The sequence below is a fragment of the Erpetoichthys calabaricus genome, chromosome 2 (genome assembly GCF_900747795.2).
Source record: "Erpetoichthys calabaricus chromosome 2, fErpCal1.3, whole genome shotgun sequence".
Lineage (NCBI taxonomy): Eukaryota > Metazoa > Chordata > Cladistia > Polypteriformes > Polypteridae > Erpetoichthys > Erpetoichthys calabaricus.
Genome location: NC_041395.2, coordinates 207,688,412 through 207,711,238, shown reverse-complemented (window position 1 = coordinate 207,711,238; position 22,827 = coordinate 207,688,412). Strand labels below are relative to the sequence as shown.

Here is a 22,827-nt window from a genome sequence, read left to right as displayed (position 1 = left end):
CCATCGGCGTTAGATGCCAATTGTTCTACTGTTTTAATTCGAGCCGTGAATGTCTGCTTAACGTCTTCCAGCTGATCGGCAAGTTCTCTCAGTTTAGACACATTTTCCTGAATGTGTTCGATTTTTCTCAGCATGTTTTTAAAGACTGCATCAAAACTATTATATATATGTTTTTCCAAGTCTTTATATTCCTGCCGCATCTCTTGCTGCTCCAGCCGCAGCTTCTCGTTTGTCTTCTCGATCGTCTTGAGCAAGCCATTTCTTTCTTTCTTCATATTTTTTTGAATGTCTTTCTTGAGCTCACTTATGGCCGTGACCAATGTTGCGATCATTTCCTTCAGTTTGGACAAATCATTTTGGCTTTCGTGCTCTGCGGGTGAAGTGGCAACCCCCGTTACAGCCGATGCTTCCGGCTCATGAGGAGTAGATGAATGCGTGGACTGCAAGGCCATCTCTAGTTTCAAGTGATCTTCTGGAATCGGCGAGCTATCGTGACCTGCATCACTTGCACCTTTGCTCCCATTTTTGCTCTCAACTGGAGACGATGCAGTGGAACGGGGTCCTGGGAAGTGTGTGCTTTCGTCTGCCTGTTCCAGGTCAGTCTCTGAAAGGCCGTACCTTGCACTTGCAGTTGGGCCTGATGTCTGTCTAGGCTTGGGTGTAGTTTTAGGTTTCTTTTCCATTGCTTTCTGACCCCCTTTCTTGTTACTCATGTTTATATACTGTAGTAGAAACTTCTTTGGTTAGGTAAATACAGGATACCACGGGATAATAAGAAATAAGAGAAAAAATAAAGCCGCTGCAACGGAGTTCTGCTTCAGACGTCCATCTCCCGTAACGGATGAGACCAGCTCCTGAAGTTCCAGTCCTCTGACATGCTAAGAGACAGAAAACGTCTAGATCAAATTGAAGCCCCCAGCAGCGGTGTAGAAAAGGGTTAAAAACTGAGATATCTTATGAAGATACAGTCCAAATACAATAAACTAAGGATTATGATTTTAAACAGTTCAAATATAATAATTCATGGGTATGTTGTTAAAAAAAAGAAATAAACTGTAAATACACTAAAAAAAAAAGCTACGTAATTAAACTTTAACAAAAAGTCAATAGCTGGTTACATTTTGGAAGCTAAATTGTGCATATAATGGAAGTAATTTCAATATAATAACTAAAGCTTAAACTTACTGTCAATAGCTGTTTCCTTATTGGTAACCAATTAGCCAAGATGTAGCCATAAGTAGCCAAAATGTACGTATAATTAATGAAAGAAATATCAATATCATAATGGCAGCTTAAAAAAAAAAAAAAAAGGATAGGGATGGCCGAAAGGAAATAAAGTAAAATTAATAAAATATAACACGTAGTTATGGCAAACAATGTCACATTACAAATAGTCCAGAATGAAGCTTCAAGTAGAATCTTTTTTGCCTTGCTGGAATATGGTTTGATCTTGTATTTCAAAAGAGTGTCAGGATCAGTATTTGTAAGTCTTTATCTGCTTTGTCTGGAGAACTAAAAATGTAAACTGGTATTCAATAACCAGTTTCAGTTTAGCAGGATACAAGAGGCTGCATCTGAATTTAGCTCTACGTAGGCACTGTTTAATGGTGTAGAAAGAGGTGTGTTTAGAAGCTGTTGCAGGGGAGAAATCTGGGAAAATACAAATACGATCGTTTTCAAATATAATCTTGTCTTTCTGTCTTAGAAGGGTCATGAAGTTTTGTTTGGCCTATTGTTTGTTAAAACGGACAATTAGGCTTTTTGGTTTGGAGACATTCAATCCATGTATATAGTAGGCTGCTGAGATCTTGAGGTCCTATTTAAAGTCCTCTCCAGTTATTTTAGAGAATAATTCAGCTATGAATGTCACTGGGTTTGGAATTTTCAAGTATATATCATACTGTAGTTCGCTTCTGGTACCAATTTATTGCACGAATCTGAGACACATGCAGCGGGCCGAAGGGAGGTACCTTCTTCACTCACTCGCCAGCTTCAGGGCGTGTTCCTTAACTCCGCTTAGCTAGCAAATGAAAGAACATTTGAATTCAACTTTGTTTGATATTTAAAATAAAGTGTTACTTAAGTCTTGATGAGTTTGAGTCCAGATATTCTTTTAAGTGTATGCCACATTGAAAAGATAGATTGCAATTCAGATTGTGGATAGTGATTTTGTGTTAAAAGGATCGTGATATGATTTTTTGGAAAGAACGCCCACCCCTAATTTGACTAATCAAGTTTTCAAATTTATGTAGGATTCATTAACCATTTGGCGAGCTACTTGGAAAAGGGTAGCTCGCGAGCGATGTGTTAGTGACCCCTGCTTTATACCAACAGTTTATTCATTCTGGTTTGTGTGCGCATCTATCTGTTGAGCTTCTGTAAAAAGCCAGATTTACCTCTGTGACAAAATTTTCTCATTCTATTAAAGACTTTTAGCTTCAGGTTTGAAGGGTTGAGCGTCAGCAAAAAAGCCATTACTAAAATTGCAAAATAAGAAAAAGAGGCTTGCTTAGGGCAGAAATTCCTGGAAAATTCAATCTACTATGAAATTATAGCACAGAACAAATAAACAATTCGACATACAGATACTGCACAGCTGTTATATATCTAATAGTCTTAGTCTATAACGTTTATTAAAATCAACATCTATCTTAATGACTTAGATTCTCTTTGGGGTCCAATACCTGGGTTTCTATATGTTTGTTATTACAAAAGGAAAACGTAATTTATCCTTATCAAGTTTATTGCTTCATGTTGAAGGTAAACAACTGATGAAATTCAAACAATGATTGAATATTTTTACATTAGGACAATAGAAAATGGTAGTTTGTACTCTTTAATTACTCCATATTTTTTGAACCCATGTATCTACACTAAACCAGTTTTTCAATATATACTACTTTTCCCCAGAGACTGAGGCATTGTCAAGCATAGTTTTCTTGTTTGCCAGTATAGGTAGTGAGCAAAGTACTAGCTTTATCATTAATGTATCCTCTAAGTAAACACTACATTTTGAGTTCTGAAGTAAAACATTAATGGGGAAAATCAAAAAACCTTTGCATATTCTCTAGGGGGTTCTGAGTAACAGAAAACACTAACCTAGAATAAGTAACAGGTAGGGCTAGGCATTTAAATAGAGAGGAACTTTAACAAATATAACCTCCATATGTCAGGGTGGGTAGAAAAGAGTTGCAGGAAGCCTAACTCTTAGAAATGTACAATATCCTGTAGAACATCAGTGAGGGATGTTATACAAAACTGCAGTTATATTTCCTGCAGTTTACTTGGTGGCAAGCTACTTGATCATATCTGTTACCCCATTGGCTGTTTTGATTTTGTATCTATTTGATTTGTTACATTTTTGACACTAAAATGTCCCCGAACAAGCAAGTGTTCCCTGTAATTAACTGATATTTTACTTCATAAAGGATTACTTCCTACTTTTCACCTTTTTTGTTGGTGTAGTCTTATACTTTATAGATGGATGGGTTTATGGTTTTGCATGTGTTGGGGCTTGTGTATAGAAGTGTGTATAAATGTATCAATTTCGTATAAATAAATAAAAGTACTTCATGGTTCAGGTTGATTACACTAACATGGAATCCAACCATTTTCAAGCCAATTCTATCCCATTCAGGGTAGGAAAAGTTCAACTCAAGAGCATTAGGCACAAAGCAGGACCCAACTCAAGATAGGGTGCCAATCTATTCCAGTGCACAGTCGTGCAGATGTACATGCACACTCTATTTAAGCAATAACCAGGCCTGAGACTCATATCCAGTTTCTTGGAATTGTATGGTAGCAGTGTTTTGTAATACACCATCATATCATTCCTATCCTGGAAATAAGTGAATGAAACAAGTTTGGGTATTCCAACCAAATTATATATACAATTTCTCATAAATTGTAATATAAAATATAAATGTAATTGTTTAATTTAAAATAAACTCCTGTGTCTGACTTCTATAAAATACCAATCCCAGACCACCTTGCATATATTGCCATAGTCCTTTTTCCAAAAAGTCAGACTGCATTACCACCCTGCTTTTGAAACTTTAGTCTAAAGATGTTCTCTGCTTTTATTGGTGCTTTTTACACCCTCACAGGAGTTGATATCTTAGAACTTACATTTAGACTATATTTGTTTCCATGCTGTATCAGCATGAGTTCTTGCTGGTTATTTTCAGAGTTGGGCACTTTCTATGCCCATTTTCATGGTGGTGTGCTTTCTCTGTCAAAGTCTCCAACATGTTTGCCATTCTGAGAATCTGTTGCTAGGAATAAAAAATATGTACAGTACCAAGCACTGTTTTTCACCCAAGTGTTGCAGTTGATAACCTGGTAACCTTTCAACTATTAATTTTTTTTCCTTTTATGATGGTGTAATTGAAAAAAATAACATAGCACCTATTGACCTCTGTCACTTCTCACCCAAAAATAAAAACTGGTCTAGCCCAAAAGTTATCAAACAATTTATACACAGAGACTAAGCACAAAAAGAAATATTGTGTTCATTTAATCTCTTGCAGGCGTGATGGGCTCGCTCTAGAGCGTTTTCTGGAGGATTACTTTGCCAAAAATTTAAAGAGATACATGAAATCTGAACCAATACCAGAGAAAAATGATGGACCTGTCAAGGTACAGCTTAATATTATAAAATTTACAGTGTTTTGAAGTATTTCTTAGTTGAATGATTCTTATTGTTATGGATATCGACTTCTCATAAACAGGGGTTGGCAAAAAATTAATCTAAATAATAATTTGAGTCCATTCAACAGCCTACCATTGGCCACCCCTCCTGCTAGAGTTTAGAGATTTGCCATTGATATTAAAAATATTTCAGTAGAAGAGGACTATAGAAATTTTTGTATTTAAACATAGCATTATAAATTGATGGTTTTAAAGGAGCCTGGTCTTTGATATGACAAAGCTGAGCAAAGATTTTGAATACTTGTTGAAAGACATTAGAGATTACTTTGAGTTGCTTTGCATTTTCAATTTATTGGAAATATACATGCTGTTTGGAATAACAAGATTGATTTTAAATTCTTTGTATGAATTTGTATTTCTACTGCTTCATTTTCATAAAACAAAAACAACAACCACAATAACAATAGTAATAATCCTGTAACTAGAGTAGCATAGGAGAGACAGACATAAATAGTAAAACTAAACTCTCAACACGACAGTATCCCTGTAACTTTGTATACATTCCAAAAGACTGCTTTAATTCAAAGTCAAAATGTAAAAGCCTCCCAAATGGTCTTAAAGCTTTTATTAAAACTTGGCAAATACAGTACCTGCTAATGTATTTTATTACCATCACTGAACCGACTTCCTAACTTTTGTTGCTAGCTTGCCAAAAAGTTCTGTATATTTAGCATTTTAGTTGATAGACTCTGACATTGTGCATTGAGCTTGTTGCATTCACTGCATAAGTTGGTGTGGACTGGGGCTGTCAGATTGAGTGTCACTATTCGAATACATTTCAGATTTATTTGAAAAGTTCTTACACAAAGGCAAAAGCTGACCTTCAGTTGTAATGGAACGCTTATTTGTTTTACCTTGCACAAATGTTGGCATTGTGTTATACCAGATAATGCTATGCAGTCCTATGCTATTTTACAGAACTGTTTTGAACATGAAGTCCATGATCAAACTTTTCTGAATTTTGAATGGTTAGCTTGTTATTTTAATTAGTAAAACTTAAATGCCACCCCCTTTTTGTATTTTGGGATTTTTTTTTTGTACCCCAACATTTTTTATTTTTACTTTTTTTTTTTTTTTTTTTTTACATGAGGACTCTCAGCAAATTTTTAAACACTTCCCTGTACCCTAAATGGATTAGATGCAGAACGATACTGAGATCCCTGGCTGTTTTATTCTAGATGTTCTTATTAAAACAAATGGCAAATAACTCCTGATTCTGATTTTCCCTTTATTAATAAAATACTTTAAAATCTACAATTTACAGAACATTTTCAGAGTCCTAAATACATATTTACGTATATCAGCACACATGAGGAGTCACAGAATTAGTCTTGGAGTTGCATGGCTGCTACCTTGATCCATAATACCTAAAACATTGAGATATAATTAAAATATTGTGGCCACCTTGATTGCATTTTTGCTGCATCTCTAAAGGAGAAAAAATATCCTAATTTAGTTTAACCCCATGTATTATTTCTTGGTGGCCACAGTGCTTCAGTGTTTCAGTTTGGAGCACTTAGCTAGAGCCCTGTGCTACAAACTTAACAATGCAATGTTTTTTTTTTCCCCAGACTAACTACACCCTACACTCCTTGCCAATTTCTTTAAAGTTTTGATATTTATTTTTTACTTAATAGTTTTCTGATTAAAAACTCAGGTTCATTTTACAGAATCTTTAATTTACTGTATTTTAAAACTGCAAAGTAAAAATTATAGTGAACTATATATTTAGAAATCATGAAAAAGCAAAATTTAGTATATTCAGTTATTCCATTTGTGAGACAGGAATGAAGTCATAGTCTCAAAGTTTATATATAAAAAGAGAGAGATACTGACCTAACATCTTCTGACCTCAAAGAACAAAAAAGCAACTAGCTATTTAAAATGAAATAGAGACTAAACATGCGCTTATAAACACTCAAAGGTGATTTTTTGTCTGGGCTTTAAGTGTTCATTTCAGGCAGTGCTAAAGGTCTCCAGTTCTGCTTTACTTTTGATCACATCACTTTGTACATATAGAGAAACGTTTTTGTGAAAGACTGGATTTTTAAGCATCACTTTGTTTGAAAGCTGCAATATTGATTCACTTGGGAACAAATCATGCTATCCTGACTCGCCACAAGTAAAATATTGATAGCAATGTACTGAAGTGTGGTGCCAGCTTACGGGGCTCATAAGTATTTAAGACTAGCAAAATACCCGCGCTTCGCAGCGGAGAAGTAGTGTGTTAAAGAGGTTATGAAAAAGTAAAGGAAACATTTTAAAAATAACGTAACATGATTGTCAATGTAATTGTGTTGTCATTGTTATGAGTGTTGCTGTCATATATATATATATACATATATACATGTCATTTTTAAAATTTTCCTTTACTTTTTCATAACCTCTTTAACACAGTACTTCTCCGCTGCGAAGCGCGGGTATTTTGCTATATATATATATATATGACAGCAACACTCATAACAATGACAACACAATTACATATATATATATGTAGATATGTATATATATATATGTGTCAATCTATCTATTTATGTATGTCTAGATATATATATATATATATATATATATATATATATATATATAGATATGTATATATATATGTGTATATATAGATATGTATATATATATGTGTATATATAGATATGTATATATATGTAGATATGTAAATATTTATGTGTATATATATATATATATATATATATATATATATATATATATATATATATATATCTATATATATATATATATATATATATCCGAAGCCGTGCAAGCACACTCTTTTGAGAATGCAACGTATAGTTGTACAGAAGAAAAGCAATCTTGCCTCAAATGAATGGCAACCTTTTGTAGGTCTATGAAGTTAATTTAAACTTTAGGTTTACACGGTGCTTTCTTTCCGAAGTACCTGCACTCATGAATATGTCTGTATGTGTCAGTCGGTGAAATCCACGCGCTTCGCACCGGCGAAGTACCGCTTTTAAATTTTTATTAAGAAGAAAATAAAACGTTTTTAAATTGAGGGAAAATATACTAATAACAGTTTGTTAAGGATCAGTTTTTTTGTGAAGCTGCCTTTACTCGAGTGATCACTTCGACCTGACTTGGTGGCCAAGTGTAAACGTTACCTGGAAGTAACCACCCATACAATCAGATTGTGAATCTGACTACGAATGCCGTGAATGTAATTACACACTCACTGCACTTGCTTACGGTAATCGAACCTCGGACGTCAGCGCTAGAGGGGCTTAGCAGCGGTGAAGTATTGCTTTTAAATTTTAATTAAGAACAAAAGAAAACCTCAGAGGTTCGATTCCCAAAAGGGAGTGAAGTGAGTGTCCGGTTACCTAGCAGGTAACGCTTATGGTCGGACAGCAAGTGACGTAACATCAGCCACGGTGCCTTCAGTTGTGAGAATCAACTCCTATCTGCGCACAGCAGGGCAGCCGTGGGCGGATGCGTATGGTGTATTCACTCCATGTTATCGTGCATTGCGCTGTCAGTGGTATTTTGATAAAAGAATTTGAACAACATATAAGAAGCGTATAAATTATTAAACAGTAAAACATTAACATTTAAGAAGTAAAGTTACATTAAGTACTACTGCAGTGCCTTCGGGTATACCTCATTTTTTGTTTGCCCATTACATGCTTAAATGTATAAATTTTTTGGTGCACCTACCCGAGAACACGCGACATATAACCGAGCGTGGGAGAAGCATGGATTTTAAACACGCGTTGAGTTCATCTGCTGGTCTCCCTCGTGGAATAACTGGTAATGTTTGACTAAAATCTACAGCGAGTAAAACGACATTACCTCCTATTTTTTTTTTTTTACGATCTCTGAGATCTTGCTTTTTTCGGTTCAAGGCTTCATAAGCTCTTTTATGTTGTATGGTGTACTTATCCCAAACCATCATGTTTGAATGTTGCAAGACTTTCGCCTTGTATGTAGATCGGGGTAATTACATTCATTGCATTCCTAGTCTGAATCACAATCTGATTGTATGGGTGGTTACCTGGCACTGTAGGGTTGCCACCCGTCCTTTAAAATACGGAATCGTGCCGCGTTTGACAATGAAATTGCGCGTCCCGTTTTGAATCAATACTGGACGGGATTTATCCCGTCTTTTTTTAATCATTTTTTTTTTAAAGCAGCGTCTCATGCAAATCATCCCACACGCATTTTATGAAGATGCCTCCTTTCCTACTTTTGATTGGGTAATACTTGATGTCATCGTTAGTTTGATTGGTGTTTTTAACTGTCCAGTGAGGAGGGCGTGTCTTTTAAGTACAGTCTGCAAAGTGTTGACACTGAGATGTGGCGTCAGCGCCATACTTGAAGCCCCTAACGTTGCGGTCAGCAAGTCGGCTAACATCCGCCATGTGCCGTCTTTCAGTTGCGAGAAGCAGATCATAGAATGTTTGAAACTGTTGCCCCTAACGTTGCGCCACGGCGTGTGCTTCGTTTATACCTCGTGTCTTCTCATTAAACTTTTATCTCGCGAATATGTTATTGCAATCCGCAGCGGGAGCGTTTCTATAAACTTTATTTAAACTTACGTTTTACACCGTGCTTTGTTTCCCTTATGAACATGCTTGTATGCTTAACTCGCTCCGTTCTCAATTGTTTAATTAATTTTTTGCTCTTCGCTGTTTGCGGCTGTTCCTCCATTTCCCCCTACTTCGTTCTTTTATCTCGCGAATATGTTATTGCAATCCTTAACGGGAGCGTTCAATAAACTGATTGAAAATAGTTTTGCATTTACCTTTTTAGTAAAAGGCGAGCTTTTAAGCCTGAGAAATCACCCCGTAAATGCACACGTTTAATTGGACATGTGTTAATATGTATGGTTACACAGTATTAAAAGACAGTGAACAACGTCAGTTACCTTTGTTCCCGCGTTTGATAAAAGGTGAGCTTTTAAGCCTGAGAAATCACCCCGTAAATGCACACGTTTAATTGCACATGTGTTAATATGTATGCTTACACAGTATTAAAAGACAGTCAAAAATTAACGTCATTTACCTTCGTTCCCGCGTGCGACTCGTGCTGTAAATCTCTTCCTTGTTTTTAGTTCACGTGATTACGTAGGAGGCGTGATGACGCGATACGTGACTCCGCCTCCTCCATTACAGTGTATGGACAAAAAATATGTTCCGATTATGACCATTACGCTTTGAATTTCGAAATGAAACCTGCCTAACTTTTGTAAGTAAGCTGTAAGGAATGAGCCTGCCAAATTTCAGCCTTCTACCTAAACGGGAAGTTGGAGAATTAGTGATGAGTGAGTCAGTGAGTGAGTGAGTCAGTCAGTGAGGGCTTTGCCTTTTATTAGTATAGATTCTTTTCATGGCTGATTGTATGGCTCACTGTTCTAAAAGATTAAGTCAAGTAGTTGTCAGTTGTAGACTGTAGTCAAGAGAGCAATGCAGGTATATCTGCATGGGATATTTACATATCAGTTGCCCGAGTACTGCTATGATTTGTTTTCTTGCTTAGAGGGTTGGCTTTTGTTTTTGCTTTTGCTGCTATTACCATAATTGTTAAGTATACAAAACACACACAGATGTACATGTAACATCTAGAATTGTTAACTTCAGTTCAAATATATTTGAAGCTTATTTTTTGGTTAAATTGACATGCCTGGCATTAACACAGTAAACTCCAATCATGGCTAATATTTAATTATGATCGGTATATATCCATTGCATCAGATTTTGTGATTATAATGACCTAGCCAGTTTATTTAAGGGACCTAAATTAAATATAAATGTTTATGAATTATGGGACTGATTTTCCTGTCACCATCACTATCGATTAGGCTGGCAGGCCAAGAGATGATCTGTCTTTCTGAATTGCATTTAGCAATGTACAGACTCAAACACATCTGGTGTGGACTTTTCAACTCGGTTTTAATAGCACAGCTTTTCTCTGGCATCACTATGGGATTGGTGAGGCAGTTGACCCATTGTCCCAATACCCATCTAATAGCACATACGTTTGTTTTCATCTACTGTGCTTTTTATGCGATTTCTCATATTTTATGCCAATATTTTTTGGATCTTCCTGTTTGATTTACACTTGTGTCTCTTTTTTTCTTTCTTGCTCATATACCAGTTTTAACATATCTTTGCTTTTCTACAGGCTGCCTGTCTGCCGCTTATAAACCTTCAAAAATGACAACATACATGCCTCTAATTGTCCATATGTCCAGAAATGAAATTTTACATCTATGTAATTACATGGGTCAAACATTTATACTTTTCATCATAACTTAAAAGTATGAAACTGCTCACCATGTATGATGTATTAAATTACGTGTTTCACTATGAACTGTAGCATAGCTGTAAAGCCTTTAATTGACATAATTCAAAATTACTGTTGTTTACATAAATGTCAAATATTTAGAAAAACTACATTAATGAAAATTGAAAAATGAAAGCAATTTAGAAGCTGTGTACTGATACAGGGATCTAATGCAAGTGATAAAATAATAATGGAAAACACTACATTTAATTGAATGAATACACAAATAGAGCTGCACTATTAATAAACATAAACAAGGTATTTATATGGTTTATACATACAGTGCAAATGATTTCAGCCACCCATGGAAGTAGATATCTAGACAGTAAGTGCTTATTTACTCATGAAAACGCTATATAACATTAGAGTAAATACAAATAAACAGTGATATCAGAAATAACACAGTAAGCCTTGTATTTCCAAAAAATATATTGAAAAGTCAGGTTTTGTTCCCAGATCTTTCCTTGAGGCAGCCCAGCCATTCCAAGTTTATTTTTTTATTTATTTTTAATTTCATGAACCGCACATCTGAGTCAAATTAAGTGATGTTGTAATTAGCTGAGGCAGGTGTGCTAGTGGTGCAATTTTAATTTATAAATGGACATACTGGATCGTGCCTACAGTTACTCTAGTGTCTCAGGGAAAGGTCTGGAAATAGCTAAATAACATGCTTTGACAGACTGAAATCATAGTTTTATATCAACAAAGCTACAGTCAGTAAGCTGCAGTATACCAAACCAGATTTTCAACTTGTGCTGTTCAAGCTGTCATAAGTAAATTTGAAAAGATTTGGCAAGTTAAAGATAGAAAATAATGGAAGACTGAAAAAGCTGTCTGAGTGTGATGAACAGTACTTAAGCATCACTTCTTAAAGGGATGGAAGATCATCCAGTTAATAATAAGTACTTGATTAGCATCTGACAGAGCCATCTGTGAAAAAGTACACTCTGCTTAAAAGAAATGATCGTGTAGGATGTTTTGCACCTGAGAAGTCATCCTTGCAGAAACACAATAAGCAAAAAAAAAAATTAATTATGCAAAAGACCATAAACCATGGAGCAACAACCAGCAGCAGAAAATCTCTTGGAGCAATGAGTCGACATTAAAAAATTTTGGTTTATAAAGCCACCAGTATATCAGAGTAAGACTTGGGAAGAAAAATATTGTTGCCCATCTGCAGCCTTCAGAGAAGCATGGTGGTGGCACTGTTATGGTCTTGGCATGTGCTTCATCCAGCAGTATAGGGGATCTGATCAAAATTGATGGAGTGATGACTGCTGTGAAATTATGCTGTGCTTTTGGGAAAACAAATTATTCTGTCAGCACAATAATAACCCCAAAAACATTGTACACACAAATAAATCCTGCTCGGGGCCAAGGTCTGCAGATGGATACTAATATACAGGTAGGTTTAGGCTGCCCCTCTCCGAATCCTGCCCTCATCCTAACTTAAGCGAAAACCACAAAAAAGTAACCAAACCTAAGAAGTGTTATTTCCAGTCCTGCAAAACACGTAGAAGAATTTACTCAGGACTACTTGAAAATTTGTACAGCAGTGTACCAAAGTAAATTACTTCAGTTTGCATTCTATGGGAGGCCACACACTTGTGTCAGTGTTAATTTGTGTGTGTTCTAGTAGTATATAGTGTTTTCACAAGCAAATGAAAGACATACTGGTTGATAAATAGCTGTAAAAATAAGCATCTTTGGTGGGCTAAGGCTTTGGCACTGTACTCTGCGAGTGCATTGTGTATAATATAGTATATTATATAATAGAGTATAATATAGTGTATATGCTATGGCTATGTATGTATGGTTTAAATATATACAGTACTAGAAATTGTTGCTTATTGTTATTATATTTTTTGAAAAATTCAATTAGAACTGTGGTATTATTTAGTAGTAATCGTTATGTTGTATTGTGCTAATACATATATGGCTCATCAATGTTCTTATTGCATTTTTTTCAGGTGGTAGTTGCAGAGACCTTTGATAAAATAGTTAATGATCAATCCAAAGATGTTCTAATTGAGTTTTATGCCCCATGGTGTGGACACTGCAAAAATCTGGAGCCAAAGTATACTGAGTTAGGTCAGCAGGTAATGGCATTTAGAGTCACAGCCTATCATGTGCTGGGTTCTAGGCACATCTATACTTGTTGCACTGACGCCACTGACTGAATCAATGTCCTCTCCAAACCAAGAATGGTGTACTTTACCTAAATTTACCAGTGATATTATTGATGGAATTTTTAACATGTTGACTTTTTCAATTGAGAGGCAACTGCCCAAATGCACACGTGCCTATTTGCAGAAAATGTATTATCTTGTTTCAGCATATTCATTATGTACCTTTTTAGTCTCCATCCTATTTGCTTTATGTAAAGGGCATCTGTTTGTCTTTCTTTGACTCAAAATGAAATTGTGCTAGACCATGTAAGTATATATCAAAGGGTTTCATTAACACAATATGAAGAAAGGTATTTCAAATGGAGAAACAAATAGAACACAAACCATTGAACACATTTTATGCCCTCATGGATCTACCAATATAGAGGCTAGGATCCCTCTTGTTCCTAGTGGAGAGGTATCCATTTGCCCAGTTCCGTACGTCCTTCTCTGATCTTTCCTTCATCCCACACTTTTTAACTTACTCCAGGCCAAGAAATTCTTGTTTCTGTCTGTTGCCCCCAGTCTAACACCCCCCTCCCCCTTTAAGGCTGCTGGCTGCAAACTCCAATGAAGTGTTTTGGATGGACCTTTTTTTTTTTTTTTTCTTTTCCTGGAAGTGCTTTATATGCCTGTAGTCCTGGAACTTCAATACTCCCTAAATAGCCAGTTATCTCAGGAACCCTCTAATTTGTTTGTGCTCAGGGTCACACCAGAGAAGTGACTGCACATGACTGCAGAAAGCAGTTATTCTTTACAGGGCAAAACTATGCCTTTCTTAGAATATTTCATTTTGCATATAAATATGATTATCACATAGCTAGGCTTGTGGTGTAATGGGTAGGATTTTGGACTTTAAACCACAAGTTTAGTCAGACCCTGCCCTTGACTAAACAAGCAACCCTGTGCAACTCACTGAATCTGTCTATTTACAAATTAAAAAATACATGTAGTTTATTCTGATGATGATGAAAGTCACCTTTTAATAAGGGTGACTGTTGATTATATGTTTAGTTAATTAATTAGACCTTGTTTAGGAAGTTCTTCAAGCTTTGTAATCCAGCAAACAGAAGCATTTTTCCCAAATCGTACTTCCTGCAAAATTAGAAAAGTTGTTAATAAAAAGAGAATAGCAGATGTATTTAATAAAGACTATTAAAATGAAATAGTTCAAGCTACATGTAATAGAAAATTAATTGCCTTGTAATTATTTGCTCTGTGAAAGATGCTATATACAGAAAAGTGAGAGACAAGTGAGGATGTCCTTTCTCATGGAAGATTTTTAGCTACAGACTGCTAGTTCATGTCTTAACTCCATCTACAACTTGTAGAACCGTTCATTTTATGCAACTTAATGTGGCAATATTTTTGTTTTCTTTTAGTTGGCAAATGATCCAAATATTATAATTGCAAAGATGGATGCCACAGCAAATGATATCCCTTCTAACTATGATGTTCAAGGGTAAGTCGTTTGCTTTGTCGCATTTCAGTCCAATATCCCTAACCTCTTTTTGATGATTAAACTCTTTTCTGTGATATTTATAGTACCTTTCAACACATTGTGTTTTATTGTCTTATTTTTATATATAAGCTGCTCAAAGTACAAGGCAAAATGGTTATGCCATGACTACTGCGCATGCTCCACAGTTCCATAATTCTGAAACAAGTATTTAGCCCAGTCCCTGTACAGTTTTTGCATTTGCCATTTCCATGTGGATTTTCCCTTGCACTCCCATTGTTTTCCACATCCCAAATATATGCATGTTAGGTTATTTGCTGACTCAAGATTTAGTGCTCATGAATCTCTGCATCTGATCTAGGGCTGGTTTCTGTCTTGCATGTGTCACTGCCAACAGCAGGCACTGGCTTCATGTGGCTCAGTATTGGAAAAAGTAAACCTACAAAATTAATGAATGCTTAGTATACAAATGGAGACAACATATGAAATCTGGCCTTACTGTTAAAACCGCTTATCTTGCTGTCACCAAGGTGTCCTTTGTAGAAAATATTTATTAGGTGTGCATGGTCTTTGGATCAATGTTTTATTTTGTAGATCGATTTTTAATGTTTCAAGACTCCGACTTAGAAGCGAGTATATACAGTAATGGTTTTACTTTGTAATTTTATTGATTGTTTACACTGTTTTCCTTTGCAAATTAGTACTTTTTGCATTACTCTAAATTGTTTGTTTTTTTTTACTTTTTTATTCCTGAGGTGCAGCAAAATATACTTTCTTGCATATTTAATTGATCATTACTGTTAAAATGTCTTAAGTGTTTATTATACTAAGGAGTTAATTTTAGTAACATTTTCTGTTTCAAATACAATCCACAGCATATAAATATTTGTTTTAGAAACTGCCCCATTTATAGTAAAGTCTTACATTAAAGCAACCCATTTTATTATTTTACAATATATCAAACAGACATAGGCATAACCGTGACTGTCAATTCTTCTTGACCAAATGTAGCAGTCAGTAGGCATGCAACACTTATAAATCTTTTTTATGCCTTTTTGTAATAAATTATATCTGTGTTTCTGTTACAGTTCAAAACTTATATATAATATGACTTTAACTTCAGATAAGGACACTCACAAATTGGCTAAGAGTGTAGAAGGCTTGTTTTTGTTACAATAGAATATTGGCCTCCAGATTATTTGATGTTTTAATTGAGTAGCTTGCTTCTTGTGGACTTGTACAATGATAACATCCACCAATTTGTCTGGTGTAGTATATAGTATGTGAAAGTAGAGAGGTTTTATGGTTAAAGTTGATGTATTATTAATCACAATGTTATTACTGTTTTGTCTCGACTCTCTACAGATTATGAAGTGTTTGATTTTAATAAACTGAAATTTGGTTTAACATTTTCCAATCTGTTTTTAAACCTGCTAACTCCAAAACAGTGTCATGTGATGGCCAGAGCCTAACTCAGCAACATTTGGTTGCAGAAACCAACTCTGGGCATGATGCCAGTCCATCACTAGCACATGTTTCCATTCTAAAATCATATTGAGTATTTTTAAATAATTGTGAAGGGGATCTACAGGTAAAAGCTGTGCCTCATGATAAAAAAAATGGGGAATCTAAGTCGAATTCAGAAAAACATACTTTCTGGAGAAGCAGTGCATCATAAACACCAGGAGCCTCATGCATAACACCGTGTGTAGAATTCACACTGTGGGAAACAGGCTGGACCCAGACAGGCAGACATTGTTTTGTCACCCAACACCCATTTATTTACATTATATACAATTGTTAACACACACAAACCCAGTGCTGCAGCACCAATCACCCCAAAGTCCAGGACCTTTCACAATGCCTTTCTCTTCTTCTGACTGCCTCCACTCCTCTCCTCTGAGCTCCGTCCTCTTCCACCCGACTCCAGCCATCGAATGGAGGGAGGCGGCCCCTTTTATACACGCCCAGATGTGCTCCAGGTGTCTTCCGATGAGCTTCCGCCGGCACTCCCCAGTGTGGCGGAAGTACCGGCTCCGCACCCGGAAGCACTCCGGGTGTCCCTGATCCTCCCCCCACACTCGGAAGTGCTGCGGTCCAGGGCTCTGTAGGAATTGGGGAGCCCCCTGGCGGTGACCACGGGCCCCTACAGGGTTGACCTTCAAAGCTCTGTACCCGTGGTCCCCATAGCCACCAGGGTGGTCGCCCCCACGTGGTCTGGGGGAGGCATAAGCCCTCCTCCAGTCCTCCGGGGTGTCCCGGCCAGGTCGCCCCCCCAAGCCACCTGTGACAACACTAAAACATGGCGTACAGACAAAAACGGAAATTTGCGTACACACAAAAAAATCCAGATGCATAAATCTGTGCATACGGCAACTTTCACGTTCTTCCGCTCCATAAATCCCGGTCAGCATAAAAAAAGTAACGCATGTGACACGCCTACCGTCTCCTCCCAGAATTACACCTCTTTGAATATGCAAATCAATATAAATAGCCCTTAAGTTCAGCGTTCTTTGAAAAGACAATGACAAAAGCATGGGGGAAAATAGAAGAATTTCAGTGAATACCAAGTGGAGGCAAGGAAAAACATACATACTATTTGTTGGTTTAAACCATGTTATAAACAACAAAAGGAAGTTGATGGAGTGACAAAGTGTCAGAGAAACTCGAAAGCTCAAGTTCACAGTCGCACAGTGCCTGAAATAAAAAAAGAAGTTGTCAGATATCAAAGTCGCTGTGAAAAGGCGAGTTGTGGCCCACCGTCTGACTGTCATATGGAAGTTTATTAGGGTACAGAGAAAAGAAAAAAAATAGGGACACTGTGGGGGGGGGGGGGGGGGAGCTTGAAATGTCGACTTTAATCTCAAAATTTCCACTTTAGTCACAGTTTATTTTGTTATTAATGTAGAATGTCATAAACTTAAACTTAAAATCGTTTAATTTACTAGTTTCTCAAATCCCTTCGTAACTAAAGTAGCACATTAAATGCTTTGTTTTGTATGTGTTCTTCTGTGTGCTCTGTGAATCACTATGTGCTTCTTAAACAGGCTTTCTCTTCCTCCGACAGGACACAGAATACATTGCATTCATGATTTCACGGCTTGCTGAAAAATTTAGATACTAAGATGTATACTTGATATCATTTTCATGGTGATAGGCAGGAAAAACTCCCTGAACGGGGCGCCAGCTCGTCGCTAGCACTGCAACACTGTGTCCTCACATGTTTAATTATTTACAGTATAGATTATTTAAATGATGTTAAAATTTTACCAGTGTAATGTAATAAACATACTTTGCTGCATTTCATCTTAAAAATGATATAGTCATCATATATAAATACGTGCCTTATAAAATGGCTCTGTATCACAGGTTTACAGTGAGGTAATTGTACTTAAGTACAAACAATTCTACCAGGAACACTTGATGGACTGATTGAGTGCATTTATAATTCTTGGGATGAAACTGTTTCTGAACTGCGAGGTCCCTACAGGAAAGGCTCTGAAACATTTGCTGTTTGGGAGCTGTTCAAATAGACTGTGTGAATGGCTGAGGCAGTGTGTGCTAGATGCTGTATACCAATAATTCTCTTTCCGATCAGTTGCTGTAGAGCTGTGATTCCACACTCCGATACAGTGGGATAAATACTCCGAGTGGTGCAGTGAGAGTAACAAGTGAGAGTAACAACGCTAAAGCAGCTGTGGTATTTAGAATAGTTTGGCCATTCCGTGGACTATTATATTGTTACAGGTTTTAAGAAATATTCCTTCACACAGAACACTTTATATGTACAGTAAGTCACCATAGAGTGTAATTGATAGATGGAAGAAGTTCAGGTAATATTTTGGAGGACTGAGCAAATAGGAGATTTTGAAATAAAGTACAGTGGAACCTGGGTTTGTGAGTAACTTGGTTTACGAGTGTTTTGCAAGACGAGCAAAAATTTTTAATAAATTTTGACTTGATAAACGAGAGGTCTTGCAGTACGAGTAGTATGTATACTGTTTGTCTGCTGAGCGTCATGTGATCACAACTGAACTGATGATGGTTCTCTCTCTCGCTGCGGGATTGTGGGCAATCGTCTCCTATTCTCCATCTGAGTCGGCATGCCTCACTCATAGTAAACATCCGTACGAGCGTATACTGTTTACTACAGCATTAGCATTGTGCGTGTGTGTGTGTGCGTGCGCACGCTTGCGTGTGTGCTGTGACGTGCGAGTCCCCGTCTTGCACACTAAAACACAAAGCTGAGTCTCAGTACTTTAGCAACACCAGCTTTATTCAGCTTGAAACAGACACAGCAGTCAAGCAGGGCCCTGCGCATTTATAATGTTCCTTGTATCACCCATCGACGGCAGGCGCTTATAGCATGTCCGCGATCTTTTCGGATTCGCTTTTACAGCGAACTGCTACAGCGCTGGGAGACAGCGATTGCTTTGGGACGCTCTTGTCGTAACGTTGGGTGGAATTCCTCAAGAGTTTAGAAACTCACTCACATCAGCCATGATTCTTTTCAAAGGTAAAGTGCAGGTTAATTTGTTTTATGTATTTTTCATCCATCCATCCATTATCCAACCCGCTGAATCCAAACACAGGGTCACGGGGGTCTGCTGGAGCCAATCCCAGCCAATATGTATTTTTACATTAAGTTTTTTTACATAAAACTTTTTGTTTTATGTATTTTTACTAATTTCGTATTAATCATTTTTATGTGAATAGTTTTGGGTTGTGGAACAAATCATCTGAGTTTCCATTATTTCTTATGGGGAAATTCACTTTGATATATGAGTGCTTTGGACTACGAGCATGTTTCCGGAACGAATTATGCTCGCAAACCGAGGTTCCACTGTATATAGTTCTTGTCAAAGCTAGTCTTATATTCAAAACATAATTTTAATATCACATCTTTACTAATACAAAATTTTAAAAGACAGAATTTCTAAAATATGTTTACAACTTACTGATCAAATACAGGAGAATTTCCAGAAAATTCAGAAAATGAATTCTGTGAAACATAGATTTCTCCAAATTAAATGTTAAATTAATTTTTGACAAAGTGATAGTTTGAAGTATGATTTAGTAAAGAACTTGGGAAGAACATACTAAGACAATGGTATTACTGCAGAATGCAGTCTGATATCTGACTACTCTTTATATTTCAATTCCAGATTTCCAACCATCTATTTTGCTACAAAAGGCAACAAAGAGTCCCCAAAAAGATATGAGGTGAATATTTTTATATATTTGTGTTAAATTACAATTACTCTTTTTTTTAATACCCACTTTTATGTTGCCTCTCTATTCATGTGTGCTTTTAGGGATATATTAAGTATATGTTTTTATTTCTTTATGGAGTCTTATAAAAAGTTTTGATTTCAAAGAATCTTTGTAGTAACCTTTTTTTTTTTTTTACTTTTAAACTTATTTTGCTAAATGTAATTTATTCCTGTTTTACTTACAGGGTGGACGGGAAGTCAGTGACTTTATTAATTTCTTGAAAAATGAAGCATCCACCAGTCCAGTGATTTCTCCAATGAAGGAAGACCTTTAAAAGCCTGAAAAATGACTTTAATGTGTCATCTGTCAATTTTTAGGCTCTGGTGGGGAACTTCATCTGACTGGATTATGGACATTATGCATTTCTCAAGATTCTCTTGCCTAAGGAAAACAAAAACTTTGATTTACAAAAATATATATATATGTATAATTTAAAGAAGGGCCTAATGGTTTCTTAGTTGCTATATTTGACTGTGTGGTCCAGAAACAATAACATGAATTGCATTGAGCCTTAACAAGATCTTGGCTCAGATGTCTTTGTAGGATCGAGTGGTTTTTTTTGTATTTTAATTTAATTCAGTGTGAAATCTGCGAGAGCTGCATGACAAGGTAAACATAAGTTGTGGGGCTACTGGCCGTGTGTTGGGGGGCATTTATCAGCAAGGTACTGATGGAGATAAGCATGTTTGGGTGACATTAGCAATAGGACTTGATGTTTGTGTGTTGACAATGAATAAAACACCACTCTAAAGAATCTTTTTATTTTTCTCTATTTTCCTTCAGCTTTCAACAAGTAAAAAGGAAAATGCCCTACAGCAATGATATTCCCTATAATGCACATCCTGTCAATGTATGGTCCATTAATGACTGGCCAGCTTTGGCTCCTAGTAAACCCTGTGTAGAAAGACCGCAGGATTGTTTTTTACTTAAGATTTTTTCACTGTTGAAAATAATATCCATGCGTAACAAATGCATTATGCAAATACATGGTGGAATCTTTTTATCTAAATGACTAAAAAACAGAATACATTAGTGGAGATTTTTGCCTACTTTTTTAAGATTGTTTCTTGGGAAAGAATGGCTGTTTACAGATACTGTATAGGATTGCACTGAAATATCTAATTCTGTAGTAGTAGTTTGATTTAAATTGCTCTTTCATAGACACTTTTTTGTTAGAAATTATCAGGATTACTTTATGGCTGCTGTTTTATTCAATGTATGGCATGGGCTTGCTTATATACAGTATGCAATTAGTATTGGTGAGGGAGTAATATGATCACTTGTGTATGGTTCTCAGAAAAGTAGGGTCATCAGTTCCTTTCTTATTGCTCAGCATATTTCTTATCTGCTATTTTCTTTTGCCAGAATAAGGTTGCGCAAGAATTCTAAAAACGTGGCCTGGTTGCTGTTAAGCAAAATTTATATAGTCTATTGAAAAAGCCTAAATTAAGGACTGTAGTTTTATACTTGTTTTGTACTCCAAAGCATAAAGGAACAATATAAATCAAATAGACTTGCTGTGCATTTCATTGGTAACTTGCACTGCAAGTAAAATGAAATGCCACTCTCTAATTCTCAATAGTTTGGAGGTGAATGATTGTTGCGCCACCTCCAAGTAACAGTCCTGAAGCTCTATACATAAACAGTTGGACTCATGCATATTTATTTTTAACTCTGGTTTCACTTGTTCTTGACTTCTTCGTATTTAGTTATTAATTTCATGTTTGGTTGTAAAAATGTCTTTCTGTTGAAAATAAAAAGAAATGCAAAATGTCCATTTAAAACAAATCTAAAAATATGTACTAAAAGTGATTGTGTGTGTGTGTGTGTGTGTGTGTGTTTTAAATCTGATATACAGAAAACTGTGTATGAGTTGTATCAATGGCATCAAATCATTGTAGTTACATATCATCTGCCACTGGTTACCCACTATCTACCTCTTTCTGTGTCTAACAGTGACAAACACAAAGTTTAGGTTTTACTGTTACACTTAAGCCCTTTAGTTTCCAACATCTCGTAATCAATCTGTAATTTTTGTCTTCCATAACTGAAGAGTCCTGCTATCTATACTTTTTTTTTTTTCTTTGAGATCAAATTTCTATTGGAGATCTATAATATGAGGAAGAATTCTAAACAGATGTCGTCATTAAAAATAATCGACAAAGAGCAATATTAACAGAGAGAATACGGGACAGGCAGCAATGAATTGAGGACAGTTCCAAGCATACAGTATGAAGAACAGTACCAGGGACATTTTGAGGAATCCAAGTTACAAGATAGGATCTGCTGCCAAATATATAACAAAGTTTAGAGGTGATGAGGTAAAGGTGATGTACAAATTAAACATTGAAAATTTCGGTTTTAGAATCAACAGAAATGTTGCGTGTAGCTTTCCATGAGATTCATAATTGCCATTCTAGAATCAAATGACAATGGAAGAAAGAACCTTCATGTAAGGGAATGCCTTGACTCTCCCAGCAATGTGACAGTAACTAGATGAAACAGTGCCCTGCAGAAAAAGAGATGTTAAATGCCCAAATATTTAATTAGTTAATCAAGGGAACATACAGCAGAAAAAAAACAACTGATAGTATAGGAAATTTAACGGAAGGAAAGCAAATTTTGACCAATTAATTTTATAGCAAAATGATGTCTCAAATAGGCTAAGCATATTAAGGATGTGAGGGATATCAGAAATAAATATTACCAAGAAAAAGAATATAAATAAATTCTATGATAAGAGCCTTGAGATGTAATAGGGGTTATCAAATGAAGACTTCAAAGCGATAGGAAGGGGTGAAAAAGAAAGGAAGGGAGTTGGTGCACAGCCCTGTTTGGCACCTCCTTTTTTGAATTTGAAAGAGCTGAGAAATAGTTAAGTTGGTTAAGAGATGGATCCTTAATTAA

General features: G+C 36.1%; 1 protein-coding gene across 1 annotated transcript in view; it reads left to right on the top strand.

The window, feature by feature from the left end:
• Window positions 1-20,674, top strand: part of pdia7 (protein disulfide isomerase family A, member 7) — a 66,693-nt gene extending 46,019 nt beyond the window's left edge. Inside the window, exons 9-13 of the mRNA XM_028795064.2 lie at window positions 4,530-4,638; window positions 12,990-13,118; window positions 14,570-14,649; window positions 19,812-19,869; window positions 20,105-20,674. Of these exons, the coding sequence (XP_028650897.1) occupies window positions 4,530-4,638; window positions 12,990-13,118; window positions 14,570-14,649; window positions 19,812-19,869; window positions 20,105-20,194 (466 nt within the window). The 3' untranslated portion in view covers window positions 20,195-20,674. The remainder of the gene's footprint in view (window positions 1-4,529; window positions 4,639-12,989; window positions 13,119-14,569; window positions 14,650-19,811; window positions 19,870-20,104) is intronic.
• The last annotated feature ends 2,153 nt before the right edge of the window (window positions 20,675-22,827 follow it).